The sequence below is a fragment of the Sminthopsis crassicaudata genome, chromosome 4 (assembly GCF_048593235.1).
Source record: "Sminthopsis crassicaudata isolate SCR6 chromosome 4, ASM4859323v1, whole genome shotgun sequence".
NCBI lineage: Eukaryota > Metazoa > Chordata > Mammalia > Dasyuromorphia > Dasyuridae > Sminthopsis > Sminthopsis crassicaudata.
In genome coordinates, this window is record NC_133620.1 from 448,536,689 (window position 1) to 448,558,984 (window position 22,296).

Genomic DNA, 22,296 nt, shown 5'->3' on the forward strand with positions numbered 1-22,296 from the left:
GAATTTGGGAATTATGAGTATATAGAAATGGCATCAGGTCAAATAGCTAAAAGATCTGGGATATACAAACATGGCATTTTTGTTATTACCTTATTAAATTACTTTAACAAATCATACATGATGCAAGTTTATATTTCGTATAGAAATTTCTTGTTCAGCTTTGTGTGTTGGAATATTTATTTGTTGATGATTTGTAACTTCATGGTTTAAAAAGTAGTTATAGGGTGATAGGACATTATAAGAATGACTAAACATGGGGGTCGAATCGAAGAGTAAGAAGGAAAAAAGGAGTTTCCAAAGTGCTGTTTTCTGGGATTGGGGCCCTAAAAAGATAATTTGGTACGAACATAATGTTTGAATGAGCTTTCTGTTGAATTATTCTACAGTGTTTTTGGTTTGTGCCAAGCAATAACATATTTTAAGTTACTAATTAGCTGGAGTCAAGGACAGTTTTTTTTAAAGAAACTGTCTTCCAAACATTTGTTTCTGGTTCAATGGATTGTCATGGAGATGACCACAGTTGAGCCAGTAATCTATGAAATGAATGGCTAGGAGTTTTAAATATTTGACAATATGTAACTTATTTATTATCCCAAACCATGAGCAGAACCAAAATCCAGATTGTTTAACAAAACTTTATCCATTCAGAGTGATGGTCTATTGAGATGCCTAAGTCTCTTCCAATTCTCAGTCCTCTGAACAAAAGACTTTTGGGAATTATGGGTCTTGTGTGAACAAAAATCTCTACTGGCTTTGTTCAGTTGTGCCTTGTTAGATGAACTGATAAATGGATTTCTCATTGGACCCAGTATCCAGTACCCAATTCAATAATTAATTGTCCAATGTATACATATATTGTATTTAACTTATACTTTAACATATGTAACATGTATTGGTCAACCTGCCATCAGAGGGAAAGGGTGGGGGGAAGTGGGGGAAAAGTTGGAACAAAAGGTTTTACAGTCATCAATGCGGAAAAATTAGTCATGCATATATCTGGTAAATAAAAAGCTATAATAAAAAAAATTTTAAATAAAAAAATGAAAACAATTATATAAGAAAAAAAAATAATGAATTGTCCAAAGTTTTGGAATGTCTAATGATCCATAAAACACATTTACAAACAGTAGAAATACATGGTATGAGCAAGCTTCAGCATATTACCAAGAAAGAATTCTAAAAAGCTAGAATAAAGAATGTCATCAAGAAATTTTATGGCTTAAAGGTCTAGGGTATACAGAGATGTACGGGGTAAGATGGACTTAAAAGTGAAGGATTCCAGATGGAGGCATTTCCTAGTCATCAAGGGGCACAAGTTGGTTAGAAGATGTACTTCATGATTTTTTAAAAAGGTCTACGGTGATAGATCATCATTGGAACGCCTGACCATGGAGGTCTGGGGGCGAATAGACAAGTAAGAGGATGTTTGTCTCAGTTCACACAATTCCAAGCAGTTGTTCTGCTGTATTTGGATGGAGGCTTGGTATGCATTTCTAATCCCCAGCCTTCTGTTCATAGAAAAAGCTTTGGCCACAAGGAGGGGAGGACAGCCATTTCCCTCTTGCTACTCCTTCTCCCTTGATAGGAACGGATTCTTTCTTGGGCTGAGATTATTCTGCCCACCTTCAATAGGAGACATTTGTATATTTCAGGGGAGACCACCATATCTCACTGTCCCTTTCCCCCTTCAGGAAGATGGTAGAAAATAGGGGCTCATAGCTAGTTGTCTCCCTGGGCTACCAGGTGTAGCAATATTAGATGTCTGACTTTGAAAAATAAATCTTTCAGTGAAGGTGTGTATATTTTTGTACTTATGTATATGTATTGTGTTTGTGTGTGGATCTACATGGATAGTTGATGAAAGAATTGGAAAGGAATGAGATCAAGGAGCACGGAGGAGGGAGGAAAACGCATGCTTTGAAGATATTGGCAAGAAGGAAAGTATTATTGAAGGCTCAGAGAGGTTTTATGATATGAAGGGAGGGTGAGAGTGTTGATGGTATTGATCCCAGTAATGTAGGAGGTAAGGTCATCTCTGGAAGGATGCAGGCATTAGAGGCAGCAGAAAAATAGAGAATGTTAAGAAATGTGTTTGCAAGGACTGTAATGGGGAAATGCTAAGAAATTAGTAAAAGAATTATTAAATGACATTGAGTATCCAGATATAGTTAATTCAGCATTACAGGCTTTATTCCCTTCTCTAGTGTTCAGCAGTCCGAGAACCAATATGTAGGTAATAAGTATCTCACCGATAGATCAAGGAGTGAGGGATTCTAGGATGCAAGAGGAACATTAAAGTTCCATTTTGGCCGTGGGGAGATGAGGAAGCTAGTACTGATAGACTAGAAAAGTAAGACAAATAGGGAACAAGGGATATGTTTATCATTTTAATGTCAGGGTGGCCTGGATTTTTAAGGAAATGGAAATATGTTCTTTTTAACCATATCCACCTTTTTTTTTTCTTCTTAAGCTCTGTGCCACAGATAAAACCCTAGAGTTTGATCGAGATTTTCGAATTAGACATTATGCTGGAGATGTAGTGTGAGTATATTTTATTTCTGTAACAACCTTTTTAATGACTTGATATAGAAAATATAGCTAGAGGAAATCTGTTCTAAATTATTCACTTATTCATTATAGTTTCTCATTCTTTTAAAATTTAATTGCATTTTAGATTTAATTGCATTTTTTTTTTATTATTCCAGTCTGAATTAGTTGTTAACATTATATATGCAGATACAGACTGGAGATATAGATCTGGGGAGTTATCTGCAGAAAATCAAGCCATAGGATTAGATGCAATGGGCTTTTGGATAGTGCCTCTGCTGCAAATCTCTCCCTAATGTAACCCTTCCTCCACTCAGCTACCAAAAAGCAAGTTGGAGCATGTTACCTCCAACTACGCCATAAAATTCAGTGGCTTCCTATTGCCTCCAGGATCAAATGTTCAATCTTCTGCTTGACATTTAAAGTTCCTCATAACCTGTCCCCTTCCTACCTCTACAATCATCTTTCGGCTCCCTGCCACACATTCCATGGTATGACATAGTAGCTCACATGAGTCACTCCATCTTCCCCATCTTTCACAAGCTATTCCCATGACTAGAATGCTTTCTTTCCTCATCTCTTTCTCTTCATTTTTCTGGTATTCTTCAAGTCTCAACTTAAATCCCACTTGCTTCACCTTTCCTATGCACACATATACACAAACACACACACGCATCCACATGTGTGCAAACACAACAGTTCTATCTGTGCATGCACACACACTGCTAGGGCTTGCTTTTTGAGATTACTTTCATTTTCCTTTGAATATATTTTGTACGTACAAAGCCTTTTGCTCATTGTCGTCCCCATTTGAATATGAGCTCCTTGAATGTGGATGCCATTTCTACCTTTCCCTTGGCCCTGGTGCAAAATAAAACCCCTGGAATATGAAGAGCTCTTAATATTTTTGATTGATTGATTATTTCATTTCTGATTTCTGATTATTGCTGATCTGTTAAAATATTTTCAATGGCGCCTATAGGTGGAAAAGAGGAAAGGAATGTGTGAGAGAGAGAGAGAGAGAGGAGAGAGAGAGAGAGAGAGAGAGAGAGAGAGAGAGAGAGAGAGAGAGAGAGAGAGAGAGAGAGAGAGAAAGGTGCCAGAATTTGAATCCAGGTGCAGAAGTAGGGGAAAGAAGTATGTTTATTGATCCCTTTTTCTTTCCACATCATATTCATTTCTTTGGGGGAGAAAGAATATGAAAAAGTATAAAAACAGATCTCCAAATTCCACCAACATCACATCATTCTCTTTCTTGGTGACAAAATGTTGACCCAATGAATAGGGAGAGACACTGGAGTCATCCTTAACCTCTCATAACTTTATTTTCTTGCTTGCTCTTGAATCCATGATTACTGCACACCTTATGCTTTTTATTTGAACCCTTGATTTATTTCTAATTTCTGAACTCCAAATTCCCCTTCATCCTTTTTTAGGATGTCTAGACTAATGGCTAGGGTCCCAGAACTGGTCTCTCCTAACCAACCTGGCTTGGTCTGAGCATCTGAGCATGACATCACTTTAACTCTTCCATAAATGCCATTTTATAAAAACAAATTGTGAGATGTCACCTATGTCTATGTTCTTACTCAGTCCAAGCCTTTTTTTTTTCTTCATCATTCTCTTTGACCTCTCTGCAAGTTTTTGACACTGCTTGAAACTCTCCACTCTTTAGTGATGCTATCAGGAAAATGTCATCCCCATATGGGAGCATTTGGAGATAACTTTCTATAGAGAATCCTTTGTCCATTTGGACTTTTAGTGGCGCATCCTTCCTGTTGCCACTGCAAGCATGTGGCTTTTTGTTTTATATTCCACCTGATATTAATATTCTGGAGCTTAGCTCTGATGATGCATCTATCAGAATTCTTTTATGATTTTAAAATATTCATGTGAGGCATCTCACGTGTCTGAAAAGTGCCCTTAAGACTTATCTTTTGCTCTCTGGAATTAAATTTTAAATTTTGTTTTTCACTGCACAACAATAAAAAGAAACTCTTCCCTTGATTTCTGGGGCCATGTAGTATGTCAGTTCTGCTTCTCTCAGTCCTTTGGACTAAAATCAAATGATAGAATATTTATAAAGCTTTTAGCACAGAATTTGGCACATGGTAGGCATTTCAATGCTTCTTCCTTTCCATTCCCCCTTAAGAATAAAAAGAACTCAAGTCGTAAAAGTCAAATTTGGTAATTCTTTAACTTGTCAATAAGCAATAATGAAAGTTTCATTGATAACTTAAGAGTTCTTAGCCCACTCGTAGACCAAGCAGAAGATGACCTTTCCCTAGGTCTGCTCAGTAACTTTCATTTCTTCTCTTCATTAGCTATTCGGTCATTGGCTTCATTGACAAAAACAAAGACACGTTATTTCAAGATTTCAAACGCCTCATGTACAACAGGTAGGTTTAATGTTCGGTTTTGTGAATTATCTCTGAGGATAACTGATATAGGGGAAAAAACCACTTTCATTTGAGGAGAATGATTTCAGAGTGAATAGTGGGGGGAGGTCTCATTGGGGCTCTTTTGTCTTTCAACTAAAATTAGGTTTCACTTACAACTCAAGTAATCTTTAGAATAAAGAATGAATCAAATGTTGATTTTTTTTGGTTATAATTTTTCTCTCAAAATTGAGTTCTGACACAATACATGATCCCTCATTTAACATTTAACATTTGCAGAATGATAATGAAAAAGGTCATTGTTGAATAAATATTTGGCAATCCCATCAACTTTTCTAGGAGTCATTATTAATTATTTAACATTCACATCATTCTCTTTCTGGCTGGAAAAACAGTGAAAGGAAGAGACAGGAAAGTTAGGAAAGATGTTTGAGTGGGAACTTTATTTTCCAAGTGATCGGTTCACTGGTTTCCTATGATAGTTATGAAATAATGTTATTGTGGATAGAAAGCTGACCTTGAAGAGAGGAAGATCCAGGTTTCTATGTGACCCTTGTCAAGTCAGTTACAGGAAAATTCCTCATCTGGATGGCTAGGGACAATTACCTACCTGGGAGTTTTTGTCTCCTAATGAAATCACAGATCTAAGCCAAAAGAAAGTGGTCTCATAGCTGCAGGAACTTTGGTAAGGGCATGGGGAAAGAAGGACCCAAGTTCAAATCTTACTTAAAATGCATATCCTGGGCAAGCTACTTAACCTTTATTTGTCTATTTCCTCATCTGAAAAGTGGGAATTATAACAGTATCTATCTCCCAGGGTGATTGTGAGGATCAAATGAGATAATATTTGTATAGCATTTAATACAGTGATAAATGATATCTATTATTTTTGCTAATATTCTGATAACAAAGAAACCCTAAATGTGTATATAGTGTTTTTATAAATACATGTGAGAATAAATACTTTCTGTGTGGCATTAGTAATTTCCAACAGTTTCTTGCTTTGATCAATTAGATTTTAATTAATGATGAAGTATCATTTGAAAGCTGATGTTGTGACATATATTTATAATATATTGCATTTGGTTTTCTATTTGGAAATTATATAGTACTTTTCAATGTCTCAAGCTTCTTCCCAAAATGAAAGGCCATCTTTTAAATATCCCTATTCTTCCAGTGATATCATAATTATGCAACATCACAGTCTCCAAAAAAACTCAAAAAAAACAAAGGTCCATGGAAAACTATGTGGTAGGTGGGCATAAATAGGCTCAGGCAGATTACCAAAAAGAAGTAGCAAAAGCAGCATATAAATTATTATTGGAGACTTGTGACCAGAAAATCCTCTGGGGCAATGTCATAGCCATAGCATGGAATAACTGATGGGCAGACAGCATGCTGTCTTAATACCACGTCATATCACAAGACACAGAGCAAGGCCATCAGGCTGAATATCCCCACCTGCCCCCAAGGCCCAGTTATGGCAGGACATAGATAAGAGTTTCCAAAAAATTAAAAAACAAATAGACAATTTAAAAAACAAAAGCTAGAATTTTTTTTTTTTTTTTTAATGAGTAACCAAGGATAGGTAGTATTCATCCTAACGGCAATGAAATTGCAGGGTTTTTTGAAAGGTAGAAAAAAAATTATACAAATTTATGTGCATGTATTATTTGTCTCATGCACATAAACAATGTTGTCAATATAAATACATATAATAATATGCAATGAGTATCCTAATAATGTCAAAGGAACTGACCCTGGCAAAAAGGCCCAGCCCAAGTAAATAAAACCTTTAAAAAAAAAACCTAGACTGTCTTTTTTTTCTCCCACTTGGAAAAATGTCAATTTATCATTAAGGGGAAGGTTTCTGGCAGCATTTTCACAATCTAATTGGTTGGTTGTTATCCTTGAGCTTTCAAAAACGCTTACTGTTTTGGAGTCAAAATATAGCATGTCCAACTATGGCTGATCAGACCAGTATGAGCTTGAGAGGCTCCGCCACAGGTCAAGCACAAAGAGTTCATGTGAACATTGAGTATATTTGATTTTCTATTAATCAGATTGCAAAGTGGACCGGGAAAAATTAGACTGAGACCGATGCAAATCACTCAATAAACATTTATTATTCGCAGTGTTCAAAGTGCTAGGGATACAAAAAGATGCAAAAAAGAGCCCCTGTCCTCAAAGAGCTTCCAGTCTAATGGGGAGACAACATGTAAATAAATATAAAACAAGCTGTGTTCAAGATAAATAAGAAATAATGAACAGAGAGAAATTAAAGGATTGGAGGAGCAGCTAGATGACGCAGTAGAAGGACCATCCACCTTGGAGCCAGTAGGACCTGAGTTCAAATCTGGCTTCAGATATTTACTACTAGCTGTGTGACCCTGGGCAAGTCACTTAATATCAATTGCCTCACACAAAAGAAAAGCAGTGATGGGGAAGGCTTCCTGTAGAAGGTACAATTTTAATTAGTACTTAGAGGAAGCTAAGGAAGGCAGTAGTTTGAGTGGAAGAGGGAGCGTGTTCCAGACATGGGGGACAGCCGTAGAAAATGCCTGAAGTTGAGAGATGGAGGATCTTGTTTGTGAACAGCCAGGAAGCCGGTCTCACCGGATCAAAGAGCCATGTATTGGGGAGACTCTAGCGCAGGACCACCCAGCATGGCGAACTTTTATCAGAGAAGGTGCCTGCTCTGTGAGCAAAGCTGAATGGAATTAACCGAGAAGAAAAGGGAGATGTGCAGATTTATAGAATCCATCCCTAAACGTTCGTAGGGACTACTTGTGTCTGACAGATGGCAGAGCACTCCGAGCTCGTATTGGTCTGATCAGACACAGTGGGACACGCTGTGACTTGATTCTAATATAGTGATGTCATTTTGATCCTCTTTAAGAATAAAAGACAATGGCCAACTAACCAAGAAAGCAAAAAGGGCAAGAAGAGGCTAGGTTGTGAAGGGCTTTGAAGGCTGAACAGATAATTGTGTATTTCCCCTGGCATCTATATTAACATTATACCCGTTTGGAAAACTGCTTTTTGGAGATCATCTCTTGTCAGTGGTTTGCCCCCTTGTCCTAGCTACGCTGATGAAAATTGATTTCTTTGTAAAGGCTGAGTTATTTTATGAGACTCATGTTCACTCCTTGGATATTCTAACATATAATGATTAAATGCTACTTCTAACAGTTACTCTGTTCAGGGTTCTAAAGAATTTGGAAAATGTGATTTCAATTAGGTGTCTGCTAAGCATGTATTTCTTGTCTTTATGGATTCGTTGTCACTTTGTCTTTTTGAAATGAGCTCGTTTGAGATCCTCCTGCAGTCTAAGTAAAGATGCTCAGGATGTAGCTCAGCAGGATGGCTTATCCCTTCTGGAAGAACTCATTGGAATTGATGTATTTGAATTTCTTTTCCTACGGCTCTTAGTTCAAATCCTGTGCTGAAGAACATGTGGCCTGAAGGCAAATTGAGCATTACCGAGGTTACCAAACGACCTTTAACAGCTGCTACCTTGTTTAAGAATTCCATGATTGCCTTAGTAGACAACCTGGCATCAAAGGTAATTATTTTCTGACCTAAATTTCCATCTTAATATTTGATTTCCTCTTGACATGCCTTTCATGTAATATGTGTCTGGTTTGCTTCTTTAGGCAATGACATTTAGCTTTACTCTTCAAATTAAAGCACACTGATTCAAACTGAATGTTATGAATAATACAGTTCTCACCATTATCATTTTTGGCATTGTGGTACGGCACTGCCCAGGCTGGGTGCTATTCTTAAATTTACTTGGGGTTTTCAAGTTACTTTGATAGTTGATGTCTATCATGGTCAGAAAGAAAGTCTTGAAATATGTGCTGTGATCCTTAGTACCTGTGACCTTAATGTCATTTTGTGACCTTGAAGTCACTTAACCTTCTAAATCTCATTTTCCTCAACTATAAACAAGAGGCTTGGACAAAACGACCTCTGAGCTCTAAATCTAAGAAACACTAGAACAGTTTAACAATGAAATTCCCTAATGCTGGTCCAAAGATATCCATGAAAAATAGTTCATGATTATAAGGGATCATTGTATTATCTTTGGAAATAGACTCATACAAGACAAATTGTATGAGTTTCCACGAGCAGGTGGAATCTTTTTATTCTTTTTAAAGTACTGCCATGCTTTGATTTATGCTGTTGCAACATATAGTCTGATGAATGCTTTCTCTTTTCATTGTTTCTTTTGGGGGCTTCTCCTGCTTGACTGATCACCTAAGTCTATTGTCTTTTTTTTTCTATGTCCTAAAATATCAAGCCTTTACTCTAACCATTGTTGCTGACAACTTTGATAAAGCATCAAGCATTCTAGAATTCTTGCCTGTTTTAGCTTCTGTGTGCTTCTGGATAAATCCTCTTCCTATCTCTTCTCTGCTATATTATTATTATTAATAATTGATTTCCATCTGCAATATGTTTGTCATTCTTTCAGAGTTAAAACAGACATATGACTCAAACATATCTCTTGGGTCTCTTAAGGGCTCCTATCACAATGTACATGGTAAGAGATTCTCAGTGAGAAAGATGATGGAATGAGAAAATTGACTCAGAGGCAGGCAATTTGGCTTTTATCCTAGCTTTGCCACTAACTTACATTGTGACCTTGAAAGAGACATTCCCTTTACCTTAGTTTTCTCATCCCTGAATTGAGGAAATTGGAGCATTCACCTAAGGGAACCCTACTAATCTCCACATGTCCTTTGCAGCTCTAATATTTTATGATTCCTTTATAAAAAAAAAAAATTTCCCTATACCTTTAGTTTTTACATCAACATCATTTACTAATATATCCCTTTCCCTCCCCCCCCCTTAGAGAACCATCCTTTGTGACAAACCAAAAAGGGTGGGGAAGGGATGAGAAATTCAGCAAAATTAACATTATCGTCTAAATCTGACATCATAGGCAAAGTTCCACATCTACAGTTCTCAGCTTGGCAAAGCAGGAAAGAAGATGTTTTCCTTTCTCTGGGGCCAAATTTAATCATTATAATTTTCTACCATTTAGTTCCAGTTTTTGTTGCTGCTTTTCTTCTCATTCGCATTCATTAGTCATTGTATATGTGGCTTTTCAGATTCTGCTCATTTGACTTTGCATCAGTTCATATTTATACAATTTTGAATTCTCTGAATTCATGTACATTGTTGATTATTATATCGCAGTGATACTCCATTACTTAGTTTGGCCATTCCCCAATGGGTGGGTATCCATCCACTTTGTGTTGTGTTTTGCTACTACATAAAACATTGCTATGAATATTGATTTCTCTTCCTAGTGTTGACTTTTATGAAGTACGTCCTCCCTGTGGAATCTATGGATCAGCGATTATGGATATTGATTCCAATCTTCCTTAGATCCCGATTATTACCTTTTCTTTTTCTTTTTTAATTTCTGGTTTCAAAAATAGAAAGTCTGTTTTGCTCGCACATTTTAGACACTTTCTTAACATAATTCCAACTCGACAAAATAATTGAGCCTGTTACAGCTCCAACAACAGTGCGTTGGTGTGGCTTTTTTCTATAAACCCTCCAACAAAGGCTATATTTATATTTTTGCCATCTTTGCCAATTTTCTGGATGTGTCATAAAAACTCAAACTATAATATCTTGATGCAAAAAAAAAAAATCAAATTGGTGACCAGTGGAGATGACTATTAATCATTAGTTGACCAGTGTATTGGGATATCATTTGTTGCCATTTCTAGTAAGACCTTGGCTCAGTGTCTTTCTGGCCCAACTCCCATACAGGAAACTCAGTCATATTTTTGAGGTCACAACATGATATTAAAGGCATGATCTTTGTAACCATAGTTTTTAAATTCCAACAAAATTAAAAATCAGCATCTCAACTTAATTCCTTTTTTAAATTATTTTGAATCCTTTTTTTGTTATTTTTTCAGTAGTATTTTAATTTTCCAAAATCAAGTAAGATCGTTTTCAACATTTATTTTTATTTTTTATTTTTTTGCTAAGGCAATTGGAGTTAAGGACTTGTCCAGGGTCACACAGCTAAGAAGTGTTACATGTCTGAGGCCAGATTTGAACTGACTTCAGGGCTGGTGCTCTATGTTACCTAGCTGCCCCTCAACATTTATTTTTGTAAAACTTTGTGTTGCAAATTTTTCTCCCTTTCTTCCTTACCTTCCCCATCCCCAAGATAGCAAACAATCTGATATAGGTCAAATATGTGCAATCCTTTTAAACATATTTCCATATTTGTCACATTGTGCTAGAAAAATCAGAACAAAAGGGGGAGAAATCACAAGAAAGAAAAAATAAATAAACAAAAAGATAAAAAATATTATGCTTCAATGCTCATTCAGTCTCCATAGTTCTCTCTCTGGATGTGATTGGCATTTTCCATCCCAAGTCTGTTGGAATTGCCTTGAATCACCATATTGTTGAGAAGAGCCAAGTCCATCACATCAACTTAGTTTCTTTGCCTGCCAAGATTCATTTGTTACCAACTATAGAACTGTATTCTTCCTGGCCTTAGCTAGCATCTATGTAATATTTTAAGGTTTGCAAAGAACTTTATATGTGCTATTTCATTTGATCCTTACAACAACCCTGGGAGGTCAGTGCTATTTTATCTCCATTTTAACAACTGGAAAAAAACAATTTGTGACTGAAAAAAAGATTAAATGACTTGACTAGGATCACACAAGAATGTAAAAGTCTGAAGCAGAATTCGTACCCAACTCTTCTGACTCCATGCCCCAAACTATCCACTGCACCCCTTAACTGCCCAAGTATTTATAAGTAGTTTTAACTAATCACTGAAGGTTGTTTAAATCATAAGCATGCTCCATAACATGAAATTCCACTTAGGTCACAATTGAGAGTGTCTTGTCCAATACATTCCCTATCATCATTGAACTGAAGAAGCATGATAGGAACTTTGAGAATTTAACAAAGTTTGGGAAAGCTGCTGGTTGGCTAGACTTCCAGTTTTTCAGAAAACTTCTCACCTAAAAGAATATGATTCATCAGGGGTCCTTGGGCTTATAATTAAGGCGTTTGAGTGTTCTTTGACCTCTCTACAAATCCTGCCCAAAGAGCTCTTAGTAGTTATTGAACATGAACATTTAAACATGAAAAAACAAACTAAAGTTACATGATTTATACTAGAGAAACCCTGTTTGAACATACATACACACCTGTGCACCCCTGGAGAGGTGAAAGCCCATAATTTGGGCAGTACTAAGTCTATTACAAAATGGCAGACAACAAAGAAAGTCAGTATTCCAGGTGACCAGCAGACAGAGTTGCATCAGTATGCCTTCAGATTTCAGATGGAGCCATGATTCTTCAAAATAGGGATTCCCTTTATTATCTATATCATCATCCTTGTTTCCAAACTGTCTGAAAATCAAAATCACCAGCAGGATGACCAAAAATAAAGTCTTGGAAGTTCACCAATAGACCAGTTCAGAATAAACATTAATGCAATCATGGGCAATACAGAAGTTGTGCAGGGTTTGGATATTTAGTATATATAAAATCTTGAGGATTGCGGTTGATGGTTATGGAATTCTGGGAAGCAAGAACAACTAATGGTTCCATCCATGGTTCCGCACTCACTGGGGTTTGAGGATGGAAAAAAAAAAAAAAAAAACAGAATCATGAATAGAGACAGGCTTTGTACACAGCAGCTATTGTAACCCCATGACTAAGTTCTATATGTAAAGTGGGAAACAATGCTAAGCATACAGATAATCTCTTAGCCTTATCTCCAAATGCAGAAACAAATACTTGATAAGCAATGACTTCCTCTAAAACAAAGGGCAATAATAGCCGCTTATTCTTTTACTTCTTAGTTCATAATATAGGTACAATGCATTTTGATCTACCTTATATGTTCCTTGTATAATAAGTTACTACCTTCCCTGCTATACGTGACAAAACACATTTCCTCTTCCTTCAGTTGGAGGCCACTAGGCCTCTGTATCACTGCCATTTCTGAAGCCTTTCCAATATATGGAGTAGGAGAACCTTACACAGTAAATGGTTTAAAAGTAATTTACTTGCTTTAGTTCCCACCAATTAATGTCCCAAATGTAATAATATGACCTAAGAAACTGTAATCTCTAAACTGCATTAGAGACCACAATTCTTTTAACCATCAAACATGGTAATAGTTAAACAAAATCTACCGTCCTATAGTGACAGACTGCTTTAGGAATGCAAAGCATGGAGAGTTTTTTAAGGGAAAGGGAAGAAAGGAGATGAGGGTGAATTAAAGGTGTGCCTGGTTCCCATGAATACAGATAGATGATCTCTGAATGGGCTTTGTTTGGATGTTTGTTCAGACGTGGCTAGTGCCAAAGAAAATATATCAACCAATAAAACCTCATTTACCAAATCAAAAACAGTTACACAGATGATGCTCCATCACCAAATGAAAGTTACCCTCCTGTTTAAGTGTTCAAGATAGTTGGGTTAGGAATAGAGACTAGACTTGTTAAAGTTCTCAAGGAAGGGCAGGAGGGCAGAAATTTCCTCTATACAGATTGGAATCCCCTCTGCAATTTCTAATTTTAAAGAGTTTTCTAGAACCCTGAGAATTTCAGTTATGTGGTCTGGATCACACAGTCATGATGGGTCGGAACTCAGATATTCCTGTTGCTAAAGCCAACTCTATTCATTATACCACACTGCTTCTAAAAACTCACTAAAAGATTGTAGAATTAGCTGATTATACCTGCAAATGAAATAAAGTATTCCAAAATCCAAAAATCCACACTTGAGATGTCCAAGTTAGTCCTTAATTTGCCTGATTTCTTAGTGCATCCTTAGCAGAACTGCAAAAATTTCCTTTGGGTGTGTTTTGCTCCTGGTACTAAGGGCTCTCCGTCACAGCATGTCTACATTGTCCTTCTTCATATACCATATTCTACTCCCCCCTCATCCTTAACTGCAAACCTGCCCCTCTTTATCACTTAAACACCCCTGGAAAATCTAGTTTTTCCTTGAAGATTTCTAGGGCTTATGAAAAGAAAAGCTGGTGGCTCTTCTAGGTCTGTTCTTTCTGAACTTGAAATTTCCATTATTAAAATTTCACTTACAAACTTTCTCCTTGACCCCTGTGTTAAAATACACTATTAATTTTATATCTGTTACCTTTTTATGATATTGTTCCATCTTTTACTTCTTAGTATATGTTCATGTATCTTCATTATAAGAGCCTAGTTAACACAGCCCACTGTCATGCACAATTAGGCTTCCAAAAAATAAGAATGCAAAGCATGGAGAGTTTTTTTAGGGGAAGGGAAGAAAGGAGATTAGAAGCCCTGGGTATATCCAGGAGAATAGCTTTGAGAGATTTCATTTTCAGTATTTGTAATGTTTTTGTATAAAAATACAATTTCCCCCCCTCATGTTCCATTAAATTTTAAATTTGGGTTTCCCTACAGTCGGTGCCAGAACTAGAGTTATTGGAGGACAAACAAATAGGTGCTTACTTAGGACTGAAAATGTATTTTACCTCTTTGTATGAATAAGGATAGGACTCAACCTGTGAATTCCTTGATATGAAATTCCTGGATAAGGAAAGTCCCTCTACCAGTGCAGATTGGTACTATCTCTGTGATTTTTAGTCTTGTAAAATTGTGTGGAGCACTGAGAGATGAACAGATTTGCTTGGGATCCTATCAATCAATAAAGGTATAGATGTATGTTCCTTGAAGCCAGATCTTCCTGGTTTTAAGGCTGGCTTCCAACTCATACTGCCTCCCATAGGTACTAAAGTAAATTAAAATATAAAAGCATGCTTAAATAATAGTATGCCTACATTGTGCATTGTTTCAACTAAACAAAATCAGTGATTCTGATCAATCCTAAATATCATTTCCCATTGTTACAGCTTACTGATTGTTAACAAAATGGAGGAATGTGTAGTTTAACTTTAATTGCTTTGGTATCATTTTATAAAGTATTCTTCATAGACCTAAAGAATAAATATAACATCTGGACCAGGACAGATTTTTTTTAATTTATTGTTTAATTATAATAGGAAGTCTTACAAATGGTTTCATTTGTCTAATGTCCATAATACAAACAAACATCATGTCTTTTTTTTTTTTTAAGTATTTTTAGTATTTTTTAAGTATTTTTAAGTATTTAAGTATTTAAGTATTTTCAGAATTTCAAATTTGATGTTTAATTGGGAGGGGTTGATTTGTTCTTTTTCTGGCTTTTTAAAATAATAGCTTTTTTATTTCCAAAATACATACAAAGATAGTTTTCAACCTTGTATTACAAATTTTTCTCCCTCCTTTCCCCTTACTTTTCTTCCCTAAACAGCAAGCAATCCAACATAGGTTAAACATGTGCAATTCTTCTAAATATATTTCCACATTTATCAAAGCATCACATTTTTAGTAGTCACTTTACCATTTTGCATTGTTGCTGAAACATAATGAAAATTAAAGGGGAAAGTATAATTTTATACAAAAGCATCACTAAGTATTTAAAATAAAAGCATCTTGTCCTGAACCTACCCGAAAGCCTTCTACTCCCATATGCTCATTTCCCTAAGAAATTCAGCGGCTCATTTTATGGTTTTAGTTCTTAAAATAAATCTTCATCACCCAGGTAAAACTCACTACACTACCTCTTCAGTTATAAATTACTGTCTCTATGTCATCATCTCTTCAAGGTCTTGCTAAAACATAAATATTATTATTGAGAACCAATGTTCCTGTGGTTATAAGGAAAAACTTCTACTTGAGATTACAGGTTGGGGGGGAGGGGGTCAGTGACAGATATGACAAAAGCATCAATAAAACATTTGAAAAGTTAAAGAAGAAAACCACTGTTTTTTTTCTCTCATTTCCAAGGTCATTGACCCTGTTCCTTCCCATTAGCCTTATTTCCATCAACATCCTCCTAATCCTGAAGATTATTTTAGATTTAGTCTTCTTCTTTGATTCCCTTCTCTTACCATCCGTCAAGTTTTTCTTTTTGTATTCTTCCTCAGCATAACATTTGTTCTCCATTTCAACATTCACCTCACCCAAGCTCTCCTCTCCTCACACTTTCTTTAAAATCTATGGATCAGTTAAAGGTACCTGAAAATGGTTACTTTGGAAGAAGAAAAAGAATTGATTGGGTGGAAGAATAATCATTTCCTTCAAATTTATGAAGGTTTGTCATACTTAAAAGGGATTTAACTTGTTTTGTTTGCCTCCGGAGGACACAAGTAAGAGCAGTGTGTGGAATCTGCAAAAGGGATTAAAAATTTTCCTAATGATGAGCCTGTTTAAAAGTAGAAAGAGTGGCCTGAGGAAGTAGTGAGTTCCCCTTCACTGGAGAGTGTTCAAACGAAGTTGGTGAGATGTGTTATAAGAGGGATTTCTTTTTGGGTACAGATTACACTTAATAACCACTGAGGTTCCTTCCTAAAGTCTAAGAATCTATGATTCTGTGAAATGTGAGTTATTCCATCCTTCAGTATTCAGTTCCAGATATTTTCATTAAATTCCTTCTACCAGGACAATCATTAGTTATTTTAAATATTCTGTTGGATTATATTTCCTGGTTATTTTGGACCATATAATAAGATCATAGATATATAGATGAAAGGAACCCTGTGGGCAGTGCAGTCTAAATCATTCACTTTACACACAAGGAAATGCCCACTTTCATGCCCAGGATCATACCGGCAGAACCTCTCTGTGGTAGGATTTGAACTTACATTTTCTAAATCTAGAGCCAGGGCTTTTTTTCATCTCCATCACACTGCCCAATACAATTTACTTTTTTAAAAAATTCATACATTTCCTTTTTTCTTAGAAGGTTCTGCAGTCTTAGATCATATTACAAGACACACAGTGTTTAGGTTTAGGAAAATGATGGTCCTCTGTACTTTCCCCTAATCACTGCACCCAGACTATCATCTCCATTTGGGTGCTCCACTGTAGGAAGGTTAGCGATAAAGTTGCAGATAACAGATGGGTTTATTTGTCTGGTCTTACTTCAAATGCTTATTACGATGCTGTGCATCCCATAAATACTGACTGAATGAAAGTGGACGTTTGCACATGCCTCTGGGCCTTGGTGCTATTCAGAGCAAATTGATGCAGTCCCCATCTCTAGTATCTTAGTGTGTTTCCTATAATCTCACATGAGTTATGTGTACTGGATTTCATTTTTCACGCACTGTTGTTCAGTCACATCTGACTGTCACCCCATTTGGGGTTTTCTTGACAAAGACACTGGCATGGTTTGCCATTTCCATCTCCAGCTCATTTTACAGATGAGTAAACTGAGGCAAACAGGGTTAAGTGACTTGCCCAGGGTCACACAGCTGATCACTGTCTGAGGCTGGATTTGAATTTATGAAGATGAGTCTTTCTGACTCCAGGCTGATGCTCTATGAACTATGGCACCACCAAGCTGGCACTGCCTTAGTAATGTCCATCATCACCTGACACCTGTACAGTCTAATAATCAGTCCCCCTCCCTCGTCTCTCTCCCCAGAAGGTCTATTCTCCTTTCAGTGGTCAAGTTGATCTTCCTAAAGCACAGATCTGATCATGTCCCTCTTCCCCAAAGTCAATTAATTCCAGTGGCTTCCTGTTACCTCCAGGATCAAATCTAAAACCCTCTGTTTAGCTTTTAAAGCCATTCATAATCTGGCCCCATGTTCTTTTCCAATCTTCTTTGTCTGACTTGCACCCATATAATCTGTGATCCAACAAGTCGTCTCTTTGCTTTCCCTCATACAAGACGCTCCATCCGTGGCCTGGAGCGTTTTCCCCGTCAGTCCCCCCTGCCTAGAGAATTCTCTTCATCTTCTCTTCTGTTTCCTAGCTTCCTCCAAGAGCCAGCCAAAAATCTCACCTTGTTCAGGAAGTCTCTGAATCCCCTTGAATCTTAGTGACTTCCAAGTCTCCATTGTTTTTGTTTTTTCTTCAACTGATCCTTTCTCTCTCTTGTTTTTATAGAGTTGTTTATATATTTTCTTTCCCATTAGATTGGGAAGTCCCACAGAATTTAGCACAGTGCCTGGCATGTAGTAAGTGCTTAGTAAATCTTTCAACTGACTTGAGATAACTTTTAAAGAGGATAAAGTAAGGGTAAGATGGCATGATTTGTTGTTTTTGTTTTTTTTTTTCCCAAAAAAGTATTACAATACTTTAAATATTCTGTTGGATTATATTTCCTGGTTATTTTGGGCCATATAATAAGATCATAGATATATAGATGAAAGGAACCCTGTGGACAGTGCAGTCTAAATCATTCACTTTACACACGAGGAAATGCCCACTTTCATGCCCAGAATCATACCGGCATGAACTTTATTATTGACCACAATAGGTAGAATTTTTAGTATATTAAGCTCAATCAAGTTGATCATTTCTAAAGCAAAAGATTTCAAAAAACATAAATGGACAGAAAGTTGGTTAAATGGAAAGTGTTTTTATCAAGCATCTTATATTTTAGGTGTTTTGCAATGCCTCTCCCAAAAAGCATGAAAGAGCTTCTGCTTCTTAATGCAGGATGGCCATCAGTGACTCACAGGATTCCCCAGCTCCATCAGTGGTATTCAGTAATTACATACAGAATTCCATTTTAACCTCAGCTTTTTAAACTCTTTATAAAATGCTTTCTTAATCTGTTTCCAGTGAATTCTATTTAATCAAAAGTCTTACAGGGGATGTGTTTACAAATCCTCATTAGAGTTATTCTGTTGCAGTTATTCCGTGATGAAAACATTTTTAGACTTTTTTACCATGCCTGTATTTGTATACAGTGATCTCAGAAGGGTGGGTTAGAGCATTTTGAAAAACCAGAGGAAGAAAATGTAGGTAAAGGAGAAAAACATCTGACTCAAGAGCCAGGATCTCCCACAGTTTAAACAGACTACAAATACATATATAATAGACCATAGGTTCCATGGTAACAGGGAACATACCTAATGCTGATTGTCTTGCTTTCTGTTTGTGGTCCTGACTTAGTCACATGTGGCAAATGAGTGAGAGAGAAAAGTCATGGATGTACCGGTCACTAATGTAAAGAGTTGTATTTTCCCCTGAGCCTTTCAAGTTATTTTTAGTATCATAATTAGTTTATGTTTTGTAAAAGGAACATAAAATAACTAGGACTGCCTTAGTCTGGACTTATTCTCAAGTGAAACTTATCATATGCAATTTTTATGTTCTTAGGAACCATATTATGTACGTTGCATTAAGCCAAATGACAAAAAATCCCCCCAGCTGTTTGATGAAGAGCGTTGCCGGCATCAGGTGGAATATCTCGGGCTACTGGAAAATGTGAGAGTGCGGCGGGCAGGATTTGCCTACCGTCAGACCTACGAGAAGTTTCTTCACAGGTGAGCAGGGTTCGAAGTACCTTGTGAACAAGATAGTCTTCCTAATGTTCACATTTCAGATGATGGCAACAAAGAATAAATCCTAGAACCGGTAAAAGATGTCTCTCATCTGTTGGCATGAATGCATCCTTTCTTGGAGAAAGGAGATGAGGTCTTTAAAATTCAGTTCTGCAGGGGACAGCAAAGAGACCGAGATTAAGAAGTTCAAGAATATTTTAAAATAATTTAGAGGATATTTAAAGTATAATATCATTAAATGAGGATTTTTGAACTAAATAAAACATAAACCTTATACAAAACAAAGATTTTTTGTTTACTTTTTGAGGCAATTGGGGTTAAATGACTTGCCAAGAATCACACAGGTAGCAAGCATCAGTATTGTGACCAGATTTGAATGCAGCTCCTCCTGATTCAATGCCAGTACTCTATCCATTGTGCCATCTAACTGTCCCCCAACACTTGTCTCTAAATTTTCACTTTTCCTGATTGAAATCACAATTTAACTTTTAAAAGTAATTTTAGTCTGGCCTTCTTGATAGTCTCTAGCAAGAGTTATCTGCTTGCATTGTCTTGCAAACATAAGAACTTATAAGATTTATAGCCAACTCTCCATAACCAATGCAAAGATGGTTATTTACAGTTCTCACTGTAACTTGTAGAAAATGAATGGAGGTTAAATAGCACATGAGCTGAGTTGGGGAATAGATGGAAGCATTCTCTGGGCCAAACTGGAGTGTGATTAGAATGTTATGATGTGAGGCTCAATCTCTGAGAGGACAGATGGGGAAAGTAAGAGAGACAGAAATAAAGAGCAAGGCTGTTAATGATGAATTACAAACTATATAAATTGTACTCAATCAGCCTTTTTTATTTCTTTGGCTTCCCTCTGCCCTCAAAATTTGCTACTATATTCAAAAGAAAATGAACTGTAGTTCTTTTGTTGGTAGAGAAATAAGTTAGAAAATGGGCTTAATGGGACCCATCAGTAAGTATGAAATTGGAAAGATCAAAAAGCAACCCCTATATCTTTATTTATTTAAAGAAGCACTTTGATTCAGTATTTTACTATGTAATCTATCCCACCAAAGTCATCCCTTTTTTTTTTTTTTTTTTTTTTTTTGGAAGCAATTGGGGTTAAATGACTTGCCCGGGGGTCACACAGCTTGTCTGGGGTCAGATTTGAACTTAGACTCTCCTGATTCCAGGACTGGTGCTATATTCCCTGTGCCACCCAGCTGCCCCCAAAACCATCTATTTTAGATAAAAATATACTTCTGGAAAACTCCAGCTTCCTATGTCGGATGAATCCAGTTTCTGTTTTAAATTCCATGTCACTATAAAGTAACAAAACGAATTCCTCAAGTCACAAATGAAATGGAAATCAATTGCATTACTGATTCATTATGTCCTTCAGTGTTTTTCTATTGCAATCCCATATTCATTCAGAGTCGTATACTTTAATTGAGAGTGGGGAGTGGAATGGAAGCTAGAGCTCCATCAGACCAGCAGACTGTGGTACTGAGAAGACTATGTTTCTCTTTGCTCAAATGAGTATTTTACAGTGATTTCTTGGCTCAAGTTGTGCAGGCTTTTACTAAGGATTATCGGTTTAAACCCAGGTTTCTACCTGTCACTTTCCTTTATCTTCATGTCTTTTATGGAGAGAGACAGATAGGGATTTTTAATGTACCAATGACCTTGAAAGCTTTGGAGGTCTTTGGGGGAGGAAAAGATGCTGTCAAATGGCAGATTTATTCTGAGTTCAGCTTTATAATTAGCAGGACCATTCAGGATGTGATTTGCTAAGGTACCAGGGTCACGCTCTTTGCCTTAGGGAAGGAGAGAAGAGCGACTTTGCATTGATTTGTTAGATAATGGAAAACCTTTAAGAATGATATAGCAGTGTCATCATACGCAGTTTTTACACTATGTCTGAAAATATTTCCAACTTGTTTGGACCATTTTTACCTATAATATTATTCAAATAGTGACACTTATTACTTGGGTTTTTGGGTTATTTTTTTTTTTCTGGTTGCCCTTATCCTTTCTTAATGTGCCATTGTTTAGTTTGTCCATCTCTTTATTTTGTGGGTCATATCATTTGGTTCCCATTTCTAACTCTGTCATCTAGTCTCCTCTCTATCCTGGTGGGTTTATTTTTCCCCATGTATAATTTTTTAATTTTTTATCCTTGTGAATGAAATTATTTTATTAGAGGATGTTGTTTTTGTTACTATATTTTTATAATAGGATTGCTTTTGTTTTGGGTTTTTTTTTAAGGTATGTGCCCTCGGATATTAAATTTAACATTAACTGAAGCATTTCCAAAAACAGGACCTTTCTCCATAACCAATTTTGAAAGTAACAAACCCATTAACATACTACTTATTACTAAGCCAAGGGAACAGGATGCGTTTTGCTTCTATTTTTATGCAGCTGTAGATTCCAGAAGGTCCGTTTTAACTACTCTGCGTATCAGATTCTCTTTTGGTTAAGGGGTTCATCCCCGTAGGATTGCGGGAACATGTGTAGTCTGAGAACATGCTTGTTTCACTGTAATTGAGCTCCTTGAAGGAGACGTGCAATATAAATCCAGGCTGCTAGAATCCCATTTGCTGATATGCTCTCATGCATGCCAGACCCTTGCATTTTGCATTCGCTGCTGTCTCTCATCACTCACATATACTCCAGCCATTTGGAATCTGTCTCCCATTTCCCATCACCGCTAAAGAAATTGCTCTATCGCAGATTAGTTATGAGCTCTCCTTCTCACCAAATCCGACTCTCACCTCAATCACCTGCTATCACCTGTCATTGCATGTCTCTCCTTCCTTTTACAGATAAACTTCTAGGAAAAAAGCTGTCTGTCCTCATTGCCCCACTTCCTCTACTCTCATTCCCTTTTCAAGCTCTTGTGATCTGGCTTTTGATCTCATTACTCAACTGAATCCCATTCTATAAACATAC

At 36.6% G+C, this 22,296-nt stretch overlaps 1 protein-coding gene across 1 annotated transcript in view; it reads left to right on the plus strand.

Moving 5' to 3' along the window:
• The window catches only part of MYO1D (myosin ID), a 372,129-nt gene that overhangs the window by 154,157 nt on the left and 195,676 nt on the right, over positions 1–22,296 (plus strand). The window contains exons 12-15 of the mRNA XM_074263605.1: positions 2,471–2,541; positions 4,872–4,946; positions 8,379–8,511; positions 19,163–19,329. Coding sequence (XP_074119706.1) covers positions 2,471–2,541; positions 4,872–4,946; positions 8,379–8,511; positions 19,163–19,329 — 446 coding nt within the window. The remainder of the gene's footprint in view (positions 1–2,470; positions 2,542–4,871; positions 4,947–8,378; positions 8,512–19,162; positions 19,330–22,296) is intronic.